At 40.1% G+C, this 20,471-nt stretch overlaps 1 protein-coding gene across 5 annotated transcripts in view; it reads left to right on the top strand.

Moving 5' to 3' along the window:
- The window catches only part of DCAF6 (DDB1 and CUL4 associated factor 6), a 135,615-nt gene that overhangs the window by 112,299 nt on the left and 2,845 nt on the right, over nucleotides 1–20,471 (top strand). For all 5 annotated transcript variants that reach the window (XM_077761785.1, XM_077761784.1, XM_077761782.1 and 2 more), the window contains 4 exons: nucleotides 13,277–13,415; nucleotides 15,075–15,231; nucleotides 15,862–15,950; nucleotides 18,443–18,548. In XM_077761785.1, the coding sequence (XP_077617911.1) occupies nucleotides 13,277–13,415; nucleotides 15,075–15,231; nucleotides 15,862–15,950; nucleotides 18,443–18,548 (491 nt within the window). The remainder of the gene's footprint in view (nucleotides 1–13,276; nucleotides 13,416–15,074; nucleotides 15,232–15,861; nucleotides 15,951–18,442; nucleotides 18,549–20,471) is intronic.

Below are 20,471 nucleotides of genomic sequence, written 5' to 3'. Positions count from 1 at the left end.
AGAACTTATGTTCATTAGTAATTATGACAAGGAAAAAGACATATCAGAGTCTGGAAAAATCTAAGCATAAGCTTCCAGCGTTCTCCCAATCCCAGCATGGGCCATAGAATGGTCTTCTCCCTTCAGTAATCGAAGGCATTAATGCTTGTGTAGTGTTCCCGTCCAGAGAAACCTGCGTAAGATTCAGAAACCAGCATTTTTATTGAGGGATGGTCATGTAGGCGCTCTCCACACCCAACCACAGTTCCCTAATTTCCAAGAGGAAGGTAGGTGTCCACTGTTGCAGACCACGCAGGCAAGCAGGCACACCGGGGTTCGGTGCCCAGGCAGGCAGCGCTCCCCAGTCGGGTCCCAGACCCCAGCCAGGGGCCGCCGTGGGAGCAGACCCTTCTGACGACAGCAGTGTCAGGCCTGCTGGCCCTTAGCTTTACAAGTACATTTTGAGGCAAAGAATGCAATTCCTCTCCCCTTCCCCCCATCGCACACACACACCGCTCAGGTAAGCAGATTGTGTCCATGTCTTTTTTTCTGCCCCCAGAGCGGTCCAGGCTGTATTTACCACAAAGAAAATGTGCACATGAGCATCTCTTCTACTCGCTTTCCACGCCGTGTAGCCTGCGATTGAGCTGGTGGCTCGGGGGCCCAGCTGGGCTGCTCTCCCCACAGTGGCTTTGGCTTGGTGCTTCTCGGAGGAAACCCTGTGGGCAGTCTCAGAGCACCCCTGCACCACGGGAGCGCCTCCAGCTCCTCGACGTTGTGACTAGGAGCCTCCAGAAGCGTCCGGGCAGCGTGCGCCTTGTTTCCTTGCTGCGCTAAGTGGCCTGACACTCTACCATGGTGTCACAAAATATGGGAAATACTACATTGTGTATACATCCTTCTAGATTGACAAAACTAACATAATAAAGCCTCTCTGAAAATGTAACAACAAAGAAACCTGTTTAGCTTTGTTCAATCCATTGTTTTGCACATTTCACGAATGCTTTTTGTGCAACACCTACAGAAATCCCACAGTTTGGAAAATGCTCTTCCAGTTTGCATTCTAAATTGTGAGTATCAAGTTCATTAGATACCTAGACTAGAGGACTCTTTCACACCTGCACAGTAAAGAATTCCTTCCAATAGGTTAACCTAAAATTGACCTGCTGTCATTCTGACCATGTCCTTCTGTTCTGTCCATAGTACAGCACCCTTTCGTATCAAGCTCCTCTGGCTACTGAATTACTCCTTATGTCATTTCATTCCAGGGTAAATAAATTAATTTGCTCCTAATCTTGATTAAGCCATTTTTTTCTACCCTAAAATTTCGTTCCCCCACAAGGCATTTTAATGACACCAATAATATCAATTAATTTGTACCACTCTAGCTATCTGTGATAGTGTTTTGTAAAAGGATTTACCGTATTGAAAACAATAGGCAAAGTAATTCATATTTTTTAATTCTTAGTTTAATTTTTCCTTATATTTTAGCCTAGTCTTCTAAGTGTGTCTACTAAGTGTGTCAGTTTATTTTTTTTTTAAGAGGGCTTATAGACTATTTCTGATTTTTCTTTTTATGTATTTATTTTGAGAGAGAGAGCACAATGGGGGAGGAGCAAAGAGAGGGAGGGAGAGAGAGAAAATCCCAAGCAAGCTCCGCACTGTCAGCACAGAGCCCCACACAGGGCTCGAGCCCGCGAGTTGTGAGATCATGATGTGAGCCAAAGTTGGAAGCTTAACTGACTGAGCCACCCAGGCGCCCCTATTTCTAATTTTTATAACTTCCTAATTTAAGCTTAAGAAATTTTGCTCACCATTTAGAAATAGTTTTCTAGAATATGCAGTATTAAAAATAAAATATAGGGGTGCCTGGGTGGCTCAGTCAGTTAAGTGTCTGACTTTGGCTCAGGTCATAATCTCGTGGTTCATGGGTTCGAGCCCTGTATCAGGCTCTGCAGTGTTAGCTCAGAGCCTGCTCAGATCCTCTGTCTCCCTCTCGCTCTGCCCTTCCCCTGCTCTCTCTCTCTCTCTCTCTCTTTCAAAAATAGATAAACATTAAAACAAAGAAATAAGACTCTTGGGGACGAGGAAGGATCAAAATAAAAAGTCAGGAATCTAGGTTTTTATTAGGCAATTGTATGTTAGATTTATTTTAGATTTTTTTCTATAAAATGCTGTCTCCCAAATAAAGAGCTGATACCTTGAGATGTTTTGTTTTTATAATGAATGAGTTTGTGTTTATTATTTTATCCATTCAATAAACCTATATGAACCAAACACTGTGGTAGGTGCTGGTAATCTAAAGGTACTGAGCATAACAGCCTCCATTAGCTCTTAGTTCAGTGAGTTACCCAGACACATATAAATAATTATAAAATAGTAATGGTGGCTGTAAAGTTTTGTATAGGCACTGGCATTATTAAGGGCTTTTAACCTAATCTGAGGAAGGGAGAATTATATATTTTTTTTAATTCTTGGTTTGTGACACTCTATCATTGTTGATTTATACTTAGTTCCTTTTCTTTATTTCATTTATTTAATGATAAGTAAATCATAACAAACCTAGCACCCAACCCAAGAACTGAGAGACTACCAGTAACTTAGATCTGTGCATGCACCTCTCCGATTCTGCGCCCCTGCCCACCTTACCAGTGGCAGCCACTCTCCTGAATGTTGCGTTGATCATGCCTTACTTTAAAAACAAACTATCCCAATCATAAATGCCAAAATAACACATCACTTAAACTATTTTACCCACTTTCAAACTTTATAAAAAAGGATATCGTACTAGATATGAGGCAGGACTTGCTGTTTTATTCAGTCAACATTACATTAAGATCCACCCATGTTGTTATGTGTAGCTGATACTTCGTCTATTTTCTGCTGTTTTATAATCCACAATTTATCCCTTTTCCTGGCACTCCACAGTTGTTTCCGTTTTCGCTATTAGTAAGAGTGTTGGCTTGAACATTCTGAAATATGTCTCTTTGGGTTTTTCTGGGGTGCAAACCTAGGAATGAAATCTTTAATTTTATAAGTTAGATTGTCTTTCAAAGTGGGAGTATAAGTTAATGCAATCACTAAGTAATCACATTGATCCACATCTTTAAAACTTGGTTTTGTTAAGACGCCTGGCTGGCTCAGTCTATAGAGCATGCAACTCTTGACCTCACAGTTGTGAGTTTGAGCCTCACATTGGGTGTAGACACTACTTGAAAATACAGTCTTTAAAACTAAACAAATAGGGGCTCCTGGGTGGCTCAGGCAGTTGAGCATCCAACTTTTGCTTGGGCTCAGGTCGTGATCCCAGGATTGTGGGATGGAGCACAGGCTCCGCACTGAGCATGGAGCCTCCTCAAGATTCTCTGCCTCCCTCCCCACACTCTTGCTTCCCACTCTGTCCCGTTACCCCTCTCCCCCACACTCTCTTTCTCAAATAACAAAATAATAAATAAACTTGGTTTAACTTTTTTGAGTTTGCGACCATTAGCAAAATTTGGTGTACAGTGGTATCTCATGGTCTTGATTTTCATTTCCCTATTTACAAAATGAGATAATGCATCTCATTTGCTTTTTGGCCATATCTGGTTTTCTGCTGGGTTGTTTTACTACTTTTTAATGTTTGTTTATTTGGGGGGGGTGGGCAGAGGGAGAGAGTGAAAGAGCCCCAAGCAGGCTCCACGCTCAGCAAATAGCCTGACTCAGGGCTCAATCTCATGAATGTGAGATCATGACCTGAGCCAATATCAAGAGTTGGGCGCTTAACCTACTAAGCCAACCAGGCACCCTTCTACTGGGTTGTTTTAATTGAGTTGTTTTTCTTTTCCATGTTGACTTGGCTTTTATTACTTATTAAGAAATTCTTTATATATTTTTGATACTAGCTTGCTACCATTTATACAGTAAATTTTTTTTCTGGTTTGTGATTTTTCTTTTTACTTTAAGCTGTCTTTTGAGAAACCATTCTTAATTTTAATATAGTTGAATTTTATTCCTTTATGCATATAACTTTTGTTAAAGAAATCTTTACCTTATAATTCAAAAAAATTGAAAATTTTCTTTTAAAGTTTTCTTTTGATAGTTTAAGGTGTTAACCCGTCTGGAATTATTTGTGATGTATCTGTGTACCCATTATTTAACCCTGTTTTCCCCATTCACTTGTTCAGTGTTGAATTTCCCCAGGGAGCTGCTCTGCTGCCTATGTCATGTTACAGAATTCCACGTAAACACAGGTCTATATCTGGGCTGTCTGTTTTGTTCCATTGGTCAGTTTGTTTGCCTCTCCTTCAATACCATATTCTTTAATTACTCTAGCTTTTTAGTCTTAGTATCTTCTAAGTCTCTTCAAGTCTCTTATCTTTATTTTGCTTTAGAAGGGACTTGGCTATTCTTTGTCCTTTGGTCTGTTTTATGATCAACATTTTAAGTTCTACTTATGAGTCATCAGAATATGATAATAGGTATAATAAACCAGTAAGTAAATTTGGAGAATTGATTATCCTCTGAATATTAAGTTATCTCTACATTTACTTAGGCTTTTTAAATAAATGTCTTTCAGTAACAGGTTGTGTTTTTTTTTTGTGTTTTTTTTTTTAATGTTTACTTATTTAGAGAGAGAGAAAGAGATGGGAGGAGGCATGAACAGGGAGGGGCTGAGAGAAAGGGAGACAGAGAATCCCAAGCAGGCTCCGCACTGTCAGTGCAGAGCCCAACATGGGGCTCGAACCCATGAACCATGAGATCATGACCTGAGCTGAAATCATGAGTCATACGCTTAACTGACTGAGCCGCCCAGGTGCCCCATGGCAATGGGGTTATAATTTCCTGTGAACAAGTTTTGCATATCTTTTTTTAAGTTATTTATAGATACTTTCATTTTTGTTACCATTGTAAATGAATTTTTTTTAAGCTTATGCTCTTTTTTAAAAAACTCATACTCTCTTGGGGCGCCTGGGTGGCTTAGTCGGTTAAGTGTCCGACTTTCGCTTAGGTCATGGTCTCGCAGTTCGTGGGTTCGAGCCCCGCGTCGGGCTCTGTGCTGACTGCCAGCTCAGAGCCTAGAGCCTGGAGCCTGTTTCAGTCTGTGACTCCCTCTCTCTCTGACCCTCCCCCGCTCACGCTGTCTCTCTCTCTCTCTCCTAGAAATAAATAAAAAAGTTTAAAGTCTGCTCTGTCTGAAAGAAATATAGTTAATCTAGCTTTCTTATGTTTACTATTAACAGGGGATGTTTTTCTCCATACATTAACTTTTAATCTATATGGGTCTTTATTTTTAAGTGGATTTCTTGTAGACAACAGATAGTTGGGTCATTTTTTTTTATCTACTCTGATAATGTTTTTTAATTGGTGTATTTAGAACATTGACATTCAAAGTGACTATTGATATAATTGGATTAATGTCTAGCATATTCTTTATAGTTTTCTATCTGTTCTCTGTTCCTATTTTTTGTCTTTTCCTTTTTTTCTGCCTTTTGTGGTTTGAATGAGCATTTATATGATTCCATTTTCTCTCCTTTCTTAGCATATCAGCTATAAGTCTTTCTTCAGTTTTTTCGTGGTTGCCCTAGAGTTCACAGTGTACATTTATAGCTAATCCAGTCCACTCTCAAGTCATACTACACCACTTCACAGGTAGCGTGAGTATTGCATGGTGACCACATCCTGATTCCTTCAGCTGTCCCTTGTATCATTGCTGCCATTCATTTCACTGTAATATAAGCATATGTAAGCATATATACACAGAAGATATAGACCATCAGCATACATAATGGAATACATTATTGCTAGTATTATTTTGAAGAAACTATTATCTGTTAGATAAACTAAGATTAAGAAAAATGAAAGTTTAGGAATGCCTGGGTGGTTCAGTTGGTTAAGTGTCTGACTCCTGCTCAGGTCATGATACCATGGTTCGGGAGTTTGAGCCCTTGGGTTCTGTGTCTCCCACTCTCTGCCTCTTACCATTCACAGTCTGTCTGTCTCTCTCTCTAAAGGAAATAAACATTTAAAAAATTGTTTTAATTAAAAAATGAAGTTTTTATTTTATTTACATTTATTCCTTCTTTGATGTTCTTTATGTAGATCCATATGTCTGATTCATATTTCTTCTCTATAAAGAACTTATTTTAACATTTTTTTTTTTTTTGCAAGGCAGGTCTACTGNCTTTAAATATTTCACTTTATTCTCTTATTGCTTCATAGTTTCTGAGGAGAAATTGGATGTGATTCTTATTTTTGTTCCTCTCTAGGTAAGATGTTTGTTTTCCTCTGGCTTCTTCCAGGATTTTTTTAACCTTTGATTTTCTGCATTTTTACAATGGTATGCCTAGGTATAGGATTCTTGTTTTGGTTTGCGCTTTTTTTTTTTTTTTTTTTAATTACTTTGCTTTGGTGTTTGGTTTTGTTTTGTTTTGGTGTTTATTCTGCTTGGTGTTCTTTAAGCTTCCTGGATCTGTGACTTGGTGTCTGACATTAATTTGAGGAAATTCTCAGTCATTATAGTTTCTAATATTTCTCTTTTTTTCCTCCACCTTGTATTTCCATTACGTTTATGTTGTATCTATTGTAGTTGTCCCACAGTCCATGAATATTTGATTTGTTTGGGGTCTTTTTTTTTTTCAGTCTTTGTTTTCAAGGATTCTATTGATACATCCTCTAGGTCAAGGATTTTTCTCAGTCATGTCCAGTCTGTTAATAAACCTATCAAAGGCATCCTTCATTTCTGTTACAGTGTTTTGTTTGTTTTGTTTTATCTCTGGCATTTCTCTTTGCTGCTTAGGATTTTCAGCACTCTGCTTACATTGTCATCTGTTCTTGCATGTTGTGTACCTTACCCATTAGAGCCCTTCATTAATTATAGTTAAATTAATCATAATTGTTTTAAATTCCTGGTCTGATAATTCGAACATCCCTGTAATGTCTGGTTCTGATGCTTGCTCTGTCTCTTCAAATATATGTAGTGTACCGTGTAGTGTACCATGTGGAAGGAGGTGCTCCAGACACACCATTAGTAGTGTGGTGGTAAGGCCTGGGGAGAGGACGCAGTCTACAGCCCTGTGATCAGTTCTCAGTCTTAGTGAACAGACTTCTCTGGACTTAAAAGAGTTCTTCAGGTTATTTTTTTCTTTCCTTCAGGTGGGCTAGGATGACCAGGGTCATCCTGTAGAGGGCTGTAGTTGGCTATTTCCCTCCCCTAGGTTAGTTAAGCTCTGATAATACCCCAGCGCATTAGGTTCTAGTTAACTGGTTTCCTTTTTTTTTTTTAAGTTTTTTTTTTTTAATGTTTTTTATTTATTTTTGAGAGAGAGAGACAGCGTGAGCAGGGGAGGGTCAGCGACAGAGGGAGACACGGAATCAGAAGCAGGCTCCAGGCTCTGTGCTGACCGCTCAGACGTGGGGCTCGAACCCATGAACCGGGAGATCTTGACCTGAGCCGAGGTCGACGCTTAACTGACTGAGCCACCCAGGCGCCCCAACTAGTTTCCACTAAGAGCAGACCTCATAAGCGGAAGAGAATGCTCTGGCGTATTTCACACTACTTCCTCTGCCCCTGCCCCTGCCAGACACTCAAGGGGATTTTTCTCCAGTACTTAGTGTGGCAGTCTCTTCTCGCTCCTGGAGGTAAATTGTGCGGGGTGGAGGGGAGGGTCCTGTGACTGGCTTCCCCTGGAGGTTTTAACTCTTAGAGCTTTCCACGCTGGGCCTCCGCAGCCCCTCACTCACAGTTGAAGTGTTCTTACCTTCGAGTCTCTTCTTTTCTGAGCTGTGACTCCCTTTTTGCCTGTTTCTCTCTCCAGTCTTCAGGGCGGCAGTGTGCCCGTGTCCTGCCCATTCTTACAGGTCCCAGAAGAGTTACTGATTTTCCAGTCTGTTCAGCTTTTCACTTGTAAGTTTGGAGTGAGGACTTTCAAGATCCTGACACATAGAACCAGGTTAAACAGTCTTCGTATTCCTGGGATAAACCTAACTTGATCTTGATGTATGAACTTTTTGGTACATTGTTGGATTTGATTCGCTGAGATTTTGTGAAGGGTTTTTGTATCTATATTTGGAATGAAATTTTTTTCTTATATTGTCATGATCCTATTTTTGGTAAAAAGTTATACATAAGCATAAGTGGAAAAATATTTCCTGTTTTTCTTTTTCCTGGTAGAGTTTGTATAAGGTTGGAATGATCTTTTCTTTTCTTTAAAAGTTTAGTAGAGTATACCTGTAACACCAGCTGGACCCAGTGTTTTCTTTTGGAGATGGTTTTTTAAGTATAATTTTATTCCTTTAATAGCTATAGCACTATTTGCATGATCTCTTTCTTCTTTAGTCAGTTTTAGGAGGGTTTTCTTTAAATGTGTCAATTCATCGGAGTTTGGAAATTTGTTATTATACAGTTTTTATTGTCTATTTAATTTCGGCTATCTTGAGTTATAATGACCTTTTTATTCATAACATTATTTATTTGAACTCCCTTAATTTTTTCTTCATCATCATGGCAGAACTCTATATTGTTATCATTTTGTTTTTTATTTCTACTTTTTCTCTATTATTTCCTTTGTTCTATTTCCTTGAGATTATATATAATGTATTTTTATATATATTTGTTTTTCTTTTTTTTTTCTAAATTCAGTTGTAAAAATTTAGCTTTTTTTCATTAACACCTGACTTGTGGTCCGAGAATGTAGTTGGTGTAGATGTGTTCCTTGAAATTTGTGGAAACTGACTTTGTGGCCTTGTACATGTGAAATTTGTAAATGTTTCACGGGCCCTTGAAAAGAGTATTATTCTAATTTTTAATGTGGAATCTTATATGTGACCATTAGACTGTTCGTTGTGTTAAAATTACTTCCATTTTTGAAGTCTGTGTGGTTTTGTCGGCTTGACTTACAAGTAGTGAAAGAGGTGTGTTGAAATCTTCACCATAATGGAAGGTTTGTCTCATTCTCCTCGCAGTTACATCATTTTTTTTTAAATGCATTTTTGAGGCTATTTTTATTGAGTGCATATATGTTAAATTGTATCTTCCTGGTAAATTGAACTTACTACGTATGTAGTCATCCTCTCTGTCCTTCATGGTGCTTTTTATCTTCATCTGTTTTGTCTGATACTAATGTAGCGAAGCCACCTGTCGTTTGACTAGAATCCCTTTCGCTTGAGACTTGTCCTTGTCCTTCTGCTTGAGGTGTGTTTTAGACATTCTCTTCTTTCTCCATCAGTGAATGTAGTCAGTTTAAATCTGTCATTATGGCTGTACTTAAACTTGCTTCGATCGTCTTCTAATTACCCTGTTTTACTTACGTATTTTTTAATTTTCTTTTTTGGGATTAAGTTTTATCCTTTTTTTTTTTTTGGTTTTGCCTTTTTCTTTATTTTTTTTTTCTCCATTGGGTTGGGATTTATACTCGTTATTTTATTGTTCATTTCTGAAATTTTATATGCTTGTTTAACTTTATTTTTCTTAAATAGTTCATTGTCAAGTTGGTTTTCATATCACACCCAGTGCTCATCCCCACAAGTGCCCTCCTCCATGGCCATCTCCCCCCTCCCCCCCACACCCATCAGCCCTCAGTTTGTTCTCAGCATTCAAGAGTCTTTCGTGGTTTGCCTCTCTTCCCCTCCTCCACTATTTCCCCTCTTCTTCTCCCCCACGGTTCTATCTAATATCATTTCTTTAGAAGCGTCAGCTGAGCTGGACATTACCTGATTGTATATGTAGACATGGCATCCACAATTACTTTTTATTCTCTAAGTTGAAATTTCTGCACTTGAAGCTTTTTCTCCTAGATAATTTTCCTGTAGTGAGAAAGTCGTAGGTGCCCTGATTAGATCAGAACTGTATAATATAGGGCGCCTGGGTGGCTTAGTCGGTTAAGCATCTGACTTTCACTTAGGTCATGATCTCGCGGTTCGTGGGTTCAAGCCCCGCGTCGGGCTCTGTGCTGACTGCCAGCTCAGAGCCTGGAGCCTGTTTCAGAGTCTGTGTCTCCCTCTCTCTCTGACCCTTCCCTGCTCATGCTGTCTCTCTCTCTCTCCTAGAAATAAATAAAAATATTAAAAAAAAAAAAAAAGAACTGTATAATATAAAGCATAGAGCTTGAGATCAGGATTTTAAAGTTAGGATGGTCAGACCAAACAAACTACTAGGCAATAAATTAGACCATAATCTGGTGCTAGCCTTTAAGTCAAATGAACATTTTTGATCCAGTATTGTCTTTTAGCTTTAATTTTGTCCACCCATTTTGTTCTAAGTAATTTGAGCTTCTAAATTCATAATTTGTAATACAGTTTATTTTTCATTTATACTAAGGCCATTGGTTTGTCAGCAAAGTCATTTCTGTTTCCTCTACTACCTGATACTCTGCTTTCTTAGGAAAAGAGGTTTTTCTTTATTGGTCGTTTGCTAAGCACATATTTTTAAGTGATTCAGAGTGACTTCTGTTTACTTCCACTTCAGGAAGAAAGATCCAACATACTGTGTTGTGGGGGTTTTGTTTTTGTTTTTGTCTTTTGAGAGCATTTGAGCTCTCAGCCCTTCTGTCACCTCCCAGTGAGCAAATCAGGATAAACTAAACATGTCATCTTTCTGCCTGGAAGTTTCTAATTGTATCAGATTCTAAAATGTATGTGTATCCCCCCCCCTGCTTTTATTAGATATATAAAACATAGGATGAAGCTTTTAAAGCACTTTTAAATAAGCCTGTATAACTTATGGTATACCATTTTATGAAAAAAAAAAAAACCTTATAAAGGCAGGGGTACAAACTCGTTACATAATTGTTTTAAAAAATGTTACAGTTTGGTGTCTGTTTTCTAGACCCTTTCTATGCATTCATGGAGTTTTTTCCCTAAGAATTATTTTCTAACCTATGTTGTGGTTTTGGCAGTATAATACCAACATTATTTATGTGGATACTTAATGGATCTTCCTTATCTTTTTTAATGGTGGTATAAATATTCCAGTGTATGGATGTAACATTCTTTAGTCTATCCTTTCCATGTGAACATTTAGATTATTTCCAATCTTTCTCAAAGTAGTACAGCAAAAATTTATATTACACATGTATGTTATATATGTGTGTTTGTGTATTAAGTTTTGTACAGCATAAAGTAAAATCGCATCAGAGCAAATCCATTTTAAATTTTAGTGGATATTATTTCCTGTGTAGTGAACAGGAGCTCAGTGCACTGCTGGTGGGAGTATTAATTGGTACAACCACTTGGGAAGATTGTTTGAAAGTGTCTGTTAACGGTGAACATCACACGCTGCGGCCCAGTCACTTTGTGCCTAGATCCACACCCGGCAGGAAGAGGCGCCTGTGATGCCAAGGGCATGAGCAGACACCGGGAGCAGCGTGAAGTCAGGGGTCAGGAACTGGCCCGCCCCGCGTCCACCGACGGCTGAGTGAATACAGAAGTTATGAAGTATTTATACAAAGTAGTGTTCTACACCAAAGGGGTGAATTAACTACAGCTAAATAAAATAACATGGATAATCTTACTAACATAATGTTGAGCTAAAGAAGCTAGACACAAAAATATATGTCCTCTGATTCCATTTAATTAGTGTTCACCAACTTGCAGCGGCGAGTCACACGGACAGAAGTCAGAATAGTGGCTCCCTTTAAGGGGAGAGCAGTGGTGGGAGTGAAGCACTAGAAGGATTCTGGAACCCTGGCTGTGCTCTGGTGCTCCATACTGGTGCTGCTTACCTGGGCTTGTTTCATTTGTGAAAATTCTTGGTGCTACACCGTGAACCCATTATGCCTTCCTGTGTGTGTGTTCTTCGGTGAAAAATTTGCCATGAAGGAGTTCACTTTGTTTTTGATCTATACAACCACTTCCAGACTCCTACTCGGAGCGACTGTTGGTTTTCTGTACTCCCGGCAGTCTGATAGACATGAAAATCTTTTTAGTGTGACAGATGGACAAAGAGGTCAAATTTTTTTAATGTTTTTAATTTATTTTTGAGAGTGTGTGTGCATGAGAGAGAGACAGAGACAGAGTGTGAGCCGGGGAGGGTCAGAGAGAGAGGGAGACACAGAATCTGAAGCAGCTCCAGGCTCTGAGCTGTCAGCACAGAGCCCGACGCGGGGCTCAAACCCACAAACCATGAGATCATGACCTGAGTCAAAAGTTGGACACGCAACCAACTGAGCCATCCAGGCACCCCTTGATTTTTTTTTTTTATCTTACTATAAGTGAGTCTCAGCATGCTTTTGTATATTTACTGACAATTCATTTCTTCTATAATTTCCCTACTCCTGTCCTTTGCCTGTTTTTCTGTTACACTGTTCAGTTTTCTTACTGATTTGTAGACCTTTTTGGTGTCAAAACATAATGTTTAAAACATTTCTTTAATATTTATTTTTGAGAGACAGAGAGGGAGACAGAGTGAGCAGGGGAGGGGCAGAGAGAGAGGGAGACACAGACTCTGAAGCAGCTCCAGGCTCCGCGAGGTGTCAGCACAGAGGCTGATGCAGGGCTCGAACCCACGGACTCGAGATCATGACCTGAGCTGAAGTTGGACATTTAACTCACTGAGCCACTCAGGTGCCCCAAAATATAATGTTTTAAATAACAAATTCAAACTAACAATCTTATTAAGTATATCCTATGTTAGGAAAGTTTCTTCTAATAATTAGTCTTAAAAAGAGCCCAGTATTCTTCAGTCTCCAGCTCTGTAGCCAACTCAGTTCTGAGGAGAGTAGAATCTGCCTCATTAGCTCCAAATCTGTTCTCTGATATGGACTCCATATAGACTAGAATCCATTTGAAAGTCCTTGTTTTATTGTATATATATTAATATTCTCTTTTTCTTGACTAGTTTGTTCTTTGCTGGGAACATTGTGAACTCAAAACAAGTTTACCCACTACATGTTACCCTTTGTTTCTTCTCGTTTCTCTTTATGCCTTTACATTTCCTCATATGGAGAGGAGAAATGATCTTGAATAGGATTTGTTGTATTTGTAGTAAATTGCATATTAATTTTGTCTATATTACGTTTTTATAAAATAGCCCTTTAAAAACCAGTGTGCCGCATGCGATTTCGTTTACTCTCAACCAGTACCAAATTTTTAAGTGATCTTTTCACTAAAATATTTTTAGTAACTCAACTAGTCTGATGTAGTCTCACTGTTGTGTCTGCCTTTTTATGCTTTGGTTGGGGATGCCTTATTGAGATAATGTTTAATTCAAATATTTTCTAGACTTTGCCGTATTTTAATGCCCCTCATTTTCACTCTCTAGTGGCCTGTGGATTTTTTTTTTCATTTATTTTTGTTTTTTCTTTTAACATGTAATTCACAGGCGCTCTGCTGTTGCCCGCATTCAGGAGTTCTTCAGGAGGAGAAAAGAAAGGAAAGAAATGGAAGAACTGGATACTTTGAACATTAGAAGGCCGCTAGTAAAGATGGTTTATAAGGGCCATCGCAACTCCAGGACAATGGTACCGAATGCTCATGGCGCTCTTTGGAGAAACTGCAGATTCACAATATGAATTTTTTCCATGATGATAATCTTATGTTACCAGTGTGCTTCCAGGATAGCATTATTGTACCTTAAGAGTTACCTCTTTACCCAAACATGGTTCTTTTAGTCCTAGAATATATTGCCAAAGGCCATTATTGTTTAAAGAAAATTCTGCCCTACTAAGGAAGTATTGTAGAATTGAAATTTTTTAGCTGGTACAAGTAACTCTTCTCGCACTTGCTACCTGCCTAGTAGATTTTTTTTAGCTCATATTAGCGCCCTCTGTTGGTTTGGAGAAGAAGATTTAGATAGAAGAAATCCAGGCTCATTGCAAAATGTCCAGTTACTTTAATTATAACTCTTCTTAAGACTGACAAGTGAAGATGTGTTTTAGTCACTTTGTCTCTCTAGACTTTAGTGTCTGCCTTTATGAAAGAATAGACTAGATGATCTCTAAGATCTTTGCAAGTCTTAAAGTCCACAAGCCTATACACCCAGTGTGATAAGATCTTGCAAGATGACTAGCATCATTGATAACTCCGAACCATTCATATTTAGAAAGTCTTGTTCTTACGTATTCATTGAGTTATCCAAAAGTACCTATAGAATTAGTGTTTAGTCTGCTTCCTTCAGAATCAAGGCAAAAATTTTTTTTTTTTTTTTTGTGGGAACACTTCATTCGGTAGAATGTGTGACTCTTGATATCGGGGACCTGAGTTCAAGCCACACGTTGTGTGTAGAGCTTGCTAAACAAAAAAGTTATTTGGGCCAGGGAAATAATTAGCTCTCTCTATAGATGTCATTGATAGTATCAATTTAATCACTCTAAACAGAATGCTTACTAGAAGCAATCAGTGCACATTTCTTAGATTTTGTGGTTAACATTTTGGAGGAAAATACTTAGGGGTAGGAATGGAAGACAAGGAAATAGAACAGTGGTGCTAAGTAACAACAAAGCCGGCCACCCCTTTCGTTTCGGCAAAAAGAGCAAAGTAGCGGCTGCTGATGAAATGATTGAAAAAATCCTGAACTACAGAGATGTTGGATCGTTTATTCATATGCATCCACTGAAATACGGCATCACAACCATTCCAGTGCATCCTCCTCCTTTGTCTCATTGCTTCGTAGAAGTCAACACGTTTTATCCTTTCTCAGTTGTGGGAGAATAGCTAATAAAAAGATTGGTACTTTCTGTTCTTCTGGCATAAAGCAAAATACAAAAAGGAACCATTCATTTTTTTTAATGAACTGTTTTTATTATAAACCTAAAATGGAACTATTTTTGGAAAGGTCAGCAACATATATGGAAGTTTCCATTACACTGCCCCAGCCCCAGAAATCCCAGTCATTCATTTAGCACTTACTGACTCAGACCCACTCTTGCCAAGTACTGTTTCAGGCCTTATAGATACAGATTGAGCAGAGCAGAATCTCTGTTTTCATGGGGAACTTTTCATTACTTCGTGCCATATCATGCTTGCTGATAAATCTGTATCATTTTCAAGTAATAGAAGACAAAGAGTCTCTTCTATTTTTTATTATTTTCTAATATTTTCAATTGCAGAATAGACTTAAGTCTTTGTTTTAATAACTCTGATTTAAGTTTTCCTGTAATTTCCTTTTTCTAAACCCTTAGATAAAAGAAGCCAATTTCTGGGGTGCTAATTTTGTGATGAGTGGTTCTGATTGTGGCCATATCTTCATCTGGGATCGTCACACTGCTGAGCATTTAATGCTTCTGGAAGCTGATAATCATGTGGTGAACTGCCTGCAGCCACATCCATTTGACCCAAGTAAGACGGCCTTTCATAAGGCAGAAGCTGCAAATTCGTTTCTCCGCTCCAGTTTTGTTCTATTTTTTAAGATAAAAATAATGCAAATTCTCCTAGAAGATAGCCACTGGAGTCCATTAGGATTCCCATTGGGTTTAAAACAAAAATACTTAGAACCTCCTTTTGGAAGAAAGTGGGGAAATATTGTAAAGTAGTTTATCCTCCTAATAGTTCTTCTAAGTATCAGCACTTGCAGGAGCTTTGGCTGACTGCACTTCGCACCACTTACCCAAACACCACCTCTGAGCCTTTTCAGTCTTCACGCGTCCAAGTTAATGGACCAGAACAAAGGAGCTTGGCTTGTTCTTGCCTTCCATTTGACATTGCCCATGTTTCTCATTAAAGAGCAATGGACAAGAAAGAATTTTGAGTGATTTCAAGATGGTCTTAAAATTATGTTCCAGGGTAACTTTTAGGAAATCTTCAAAATAATATTTTCAGTTAAAAAATATATCAGTACTGTTTCCATTCCAGCTCAGTTTTACTGTACATATACATGCATGTATATAGACATGCATAATGGATAACATATTTGCATGTCTTAATGCCAGGTTTTTATGCTTTATATTAATATGAACATTTTATTTCTAGTTCTAGCCTCATCTGGCATAGATTATGACATAAAGATCTGGTCACCACTAGAAGAGTCCAGGATTTTTAACCGAAAACTTGCTGATGAAGTAAGATTTTTACTTATACTTATTATAGAGCATATGTCACTTTATTCCTAAAATGCTTTCTTAAGAAGACTCAAAGCAGCTCATTATTAGTTAGTAACATAAACAAGTTTATTTAGTTAAGGAGGTCGAATTTTAAGAAAAAATAACATGCCTATAATACTAGAGAAGTAAAAATCAAAATATTTTGGTAATTATAATATTGATCATTGGTAATACCAGATTAAGTGTATTATAGTGTAAGAAAAACAGATTGACTATCTGTGCTTTTGCAATGAAGAGTCATTTAATAAACCTTCTGTCCTCTTAAGAAAATAGTTTTATTCTGGCTATCCGCCATAATCACAGCCACATAAGTAGCAGAAGAAATGACTGGAGAATCTTTTCCTTTTTTTTTTTATATTTCAAGATTTCTTCAGCTCCTTGTTAAACCAACAGCTTCCAAACTGGGTTGTGTGGAGCTCCAGGTTTTTTTGTGGGGCGAGAAGAGGGAACGTAGATGACACGAACGCTGAATTCTGGGCTTTCCTCCCTAGCTTCAGCTGGGGTTTTTATTAGTGAGTTTTCATATAAGATTTCTTATGAAAATAGGGTTCATGGCACTAATCAGCTCCCGACTTAACTGTTGAGTTTCTGTGAGTAGGTGAGTATAGCTCAAGTAGGTGCTGTGCTTGCTTAAAAACAAAGCGAGGCTCCATTACTCAGAAACATTAGTTAGAATGGAAAGAGCCTAAGTGTCCATCAACGGACGAATGGATCAAGAAGATGTGGTTTATCTATACCATGGAATACTGCATGGCAATGAGGAAGAATGAAATCTGGCCATGTGTCGCAACATGGATGGACCTTGAGGGGGTTATGCTGAGCGAAATAAGTCAGGCAGAGAAGGACAAATATCATATGTTTGCACGTATAGGAGGATTAGGAGGAACTTAACTGAGGACCATGGGGGAGAAGAAGGGGAGAAATGGTGGGGGAAAGGGAGAGAGGCAAACCATGAGAGACTCTTGAATGCTGACAAAAACTGAGGACTGATGGATGGGGGGGGATGGGCATGGAGGAGGGCACTTGTGGGGATGAGCACTGGGTGTTATGTGGAAACTAATTTGACAATAAACTTTTTGGGGGAAAAAAAAAAAAGAAACGTTAGTTAGAAAGCCAGAGCCCTAGACCAGGGTTGACAGTTCACAGCATAATTCCCACATCTGCTTTCTAATAGACATTTATAATTTCTATGTCAGTCACAGTGCTGAATTTTATTTTTTAATTTTTTAATGTTTGTTTATTTTTGAGAGAGAGACACAGCGTGAGGCAGGGAGGGCAGAGAGAGAGAGGGAGACGCAGAGTCGGAAGCAGGCTCCAGGCTCTGAGCTGTCCGCACAGAGCCCAATACGGGCCTCAAACCCACAAATTCGCAAGACCATGACCCGAGCCAAAGTCAGATGCCCAACTGACTGAGCCACCCAGGCGCCCTACTGAATTTAAAAAAAAAAACAAAAACCTTCCCTCAGAGCTTATAGACTGCTGGGAAAGACAGACTTGTGAACAGTCAGCCAGAATGTAGAGAGGCACACACAGTGTTCTGGAAGCCTGTGCAAAGGAGCAGAGGTGCTTGCAAATGGGATCGATGGGATGGGGGAGTCTTCACAGAGAAAGTATGGATTGGGCTGAGTGCGCGAGGCAGACGGGGGGCTAGGGAGTACTTGGGATGAAGGGTCAGCAGGTTCCAGGGTGTCCTAAGGTAAATTATGAACCACTGGTGAGTGGATAAGAAAGCAGCTCCCTGGGGCAAGATTGTAAAGGGCCCTGAGGGTGCCCCGTAAGTTAAAAGCATATAAATCACTGGGAAACCATTGATGACGTCAGCATCTTTCTCTTACTTTCATGCTTTCCTTTCTTTCTTCCTTTTTTCCTTTGCCATGTGCTTTGCTGTTCCTTTCTTTTCCCCTTTGCCTGTGATTGTACAGCAGATCCCTGGGTGTTTACGGATATTCATTTAGTCCTGTTCTTGGTACTTAAGATTGGTAACTCTTAATCCAAAACTTTTATATTTCAAGATTACTGTGCCTCAGTCAAGGTAACATTTTCTCAAGAGATCCGAGTGACCCAGGGATAGTAATGTAACACCACTCTGTCACTGAGAGCATCCGCTCTGCCATCGGGGGAAGTAATGAGCAGTCACAGGGTACACTGCTCTGGGAAACAAGGCACAAGAAAAAAGTCCTTGAATTCTTGAATGTTTTAAGTAGCCTCAAGTGTGACCTTTGTCTTTGTGCCAGTTGAGAGAGTGGCGTTCTGTGACGTTACTGCCTCACTGCAAGTTAATTACCTGGCATCAAGTAAGGCGCCTTAGGGTGGAAATCTCCATAGCGTACACGTAAGGAATGAAGTAACCCCTCTGAGGACCTGCTAATCTCTTCACTGCTGTCCTCATCTTCATGGGAAAGTACCGTCACTTCATTGTCTCTGACATGGTCGGTCAACTTGCCTCTTAGGTCATAACTCGGAACGAGCTCATGCTGGAGGAGACTAGAAACACCATCACGGTCCCAGCCTCTTTCATGCTGAGGATGCTGGCCTCACTGAATCACATCAGAGCTGGTAAGGGCCGTCACTGCATTATTCACACCATTGTGACCTTTGAAAACCATGCTGTTACTTATCAGTTGCTTCAAAGGGATTTGTATAATTTCCCGTGACCACAAAATGAGGCCAGGTAGAACTCCTGAGCTATAGGAGGTCTGTGAACCCTTGATCTTAGTGCAGTAACTTACTTCCTCATGAACCAAATCCATTGAAAAGTGTCCAAATGAAAAGACAAAGTCACTTAAAAACTTTTATCAGCTGTGGGGGCGCCTGGGTGGCTCAGTCAGTTAAACGTCTGACTTCACCTCAGGTCATGATCTCGCGGTCAGTGAGTTCGAGCCCCGCGTCGGGCTCTGTGCCAACAGCTCGGAGCCTGGAGCTGCTTCAGATTCTGTCTCCCTCTGTCTCTGCCCCTCCCCTGCTCACGCTGTCTCTCTCTCTCTCTCAGAAATAAATAAAAATTTAAAAACAGGAAGTGAATGTAATCAGTCTGTGGTGATAACAGTAGAAAAGGCCCAGTGTCCATTACAAACAGAGTGCACTTCACAGGCAGACGGCGCTTGTGGTTCTTCACTGAGTCCACAGATTAAGTGTCTTCACACGCTGGGCATCATCTGTTATTTAACAATAACGACAGCCATCGTTTCTCGAGGGCCTGTAACGAGTCAGCACCTCACTAGTCTTTCACAGATGTTTCCTAGTGAGCTCCAACCTCTGCGAAGTCGGTTATTCGTAGTAACTTCCCCGCTCACAGCTCAAGAGCCTGCACATGAAGCTGACTTGCACGCACTTACTCCCCTGTAAGTCGCCCTAGAAAGTTCACTTGCAGGAATACATCCACATCAGGAATATGACCTGCAGCCCTCTGGGTGATCCGATCACAAGCTGCTTTTCAGGCTCATTCACAGCATTTACTCCTTCTGTGCCCCCTCCTTCCACTCTGGCCCGTTTTGAATGTGGGGGCACGTCAAACTCTTCCCCATCTCAGGATCTTTGTCATCATGCTGTCCCCTCCCGCCCTCACTCTGCGTTAGGGTCACTTCTGCTTCTCCTTCGTGTCCTGTAAGCGGTGGATTAAATACCACCTCCTCGGAGGGAGGAGGGACAAATACTCCAGGCAAGGTAAGGAGCATGTGTAGCATTTTTCAAAGTCCTGGAGGAGAAGGCGTGTGCAGCACAGGTAAAGAATTGAAAGAAGCTCATATGAGGTGGGGAGAAAATCCTCACACTGTAAATACTACCAGGAAAGAATGAACATTTCAAATGGTCAAAACAAAATAAAAAAATAAACATGGAGCATAAACAGAAAATGTTAGTAGTCCAACAGAATATTTTTGCAGTAGCTTTTAGGCTCCTGTATTATTACATTAATAACTACTATTTTTGATCCATTTTCTTCAGTAACAGTGAGTAACCCTTAAAATTCATCCATTTAGATCTCAGACTTGAGGAGGCAGCATTTTCTAGAACATTTGCCAATTAGGATTCTTAAAACTTCCTTGTTCTTCTGAGGAGTTTATCTGGTGAATGGCTCTAACTCAGTTTTTCCGTAGAAATCAGACTCTTCCCTGACCGCTGCCGCTGCCCCTTCGTCTGCGGCTGAGAGAGGCGGCTCCTGCGGCGAGGGTGCCCTTTCTGCCGGCAGCCAAAACGCTGTCGAATTGGCTTAGTCCACGCACCCTCTGGCTTCTCTTACGTAAAAGACTGGAAAGAAAAATGTACCCGAGTTGTTTGTATCCTTAAGACATCAAGTTATTGGAGGAGTCCGTTGTTCACCCCTTTCCTTTCCTTCCCTCCTTGTCTCCGGTACTGGGAGAGCCGTGAGCCTGTGGGCTTCAGGGGGTCGGTGGCCTGTGCTGCGGTAGCCCTGGCCCCCTGCAGGTGGCGCGGCCCCCGTTCCTCCCCAGGGTTCGGGGGGGGGGCGGGGGGGGCCGGGGC

This window comes from Crocuta crocuta, unplaced genomic scaffold (genome assembly GCF_008692635.1).
Source record: "Crocuta crocuta isolate KB4526 unplaced genomic scaffold, BGI_CrCroc_1.0 scaffold243, whole genome shotgun sequence".
Classification (NCBI taxonomy): Eukaryota; Metazoa; Chordata; class Mammalia; order Carnivora; family Hyaenidae; genus Crocuta; species Crocuta crocuta.
This window is presented reverse-complemented; position numbering and strand designations above follow the sequence as displayed.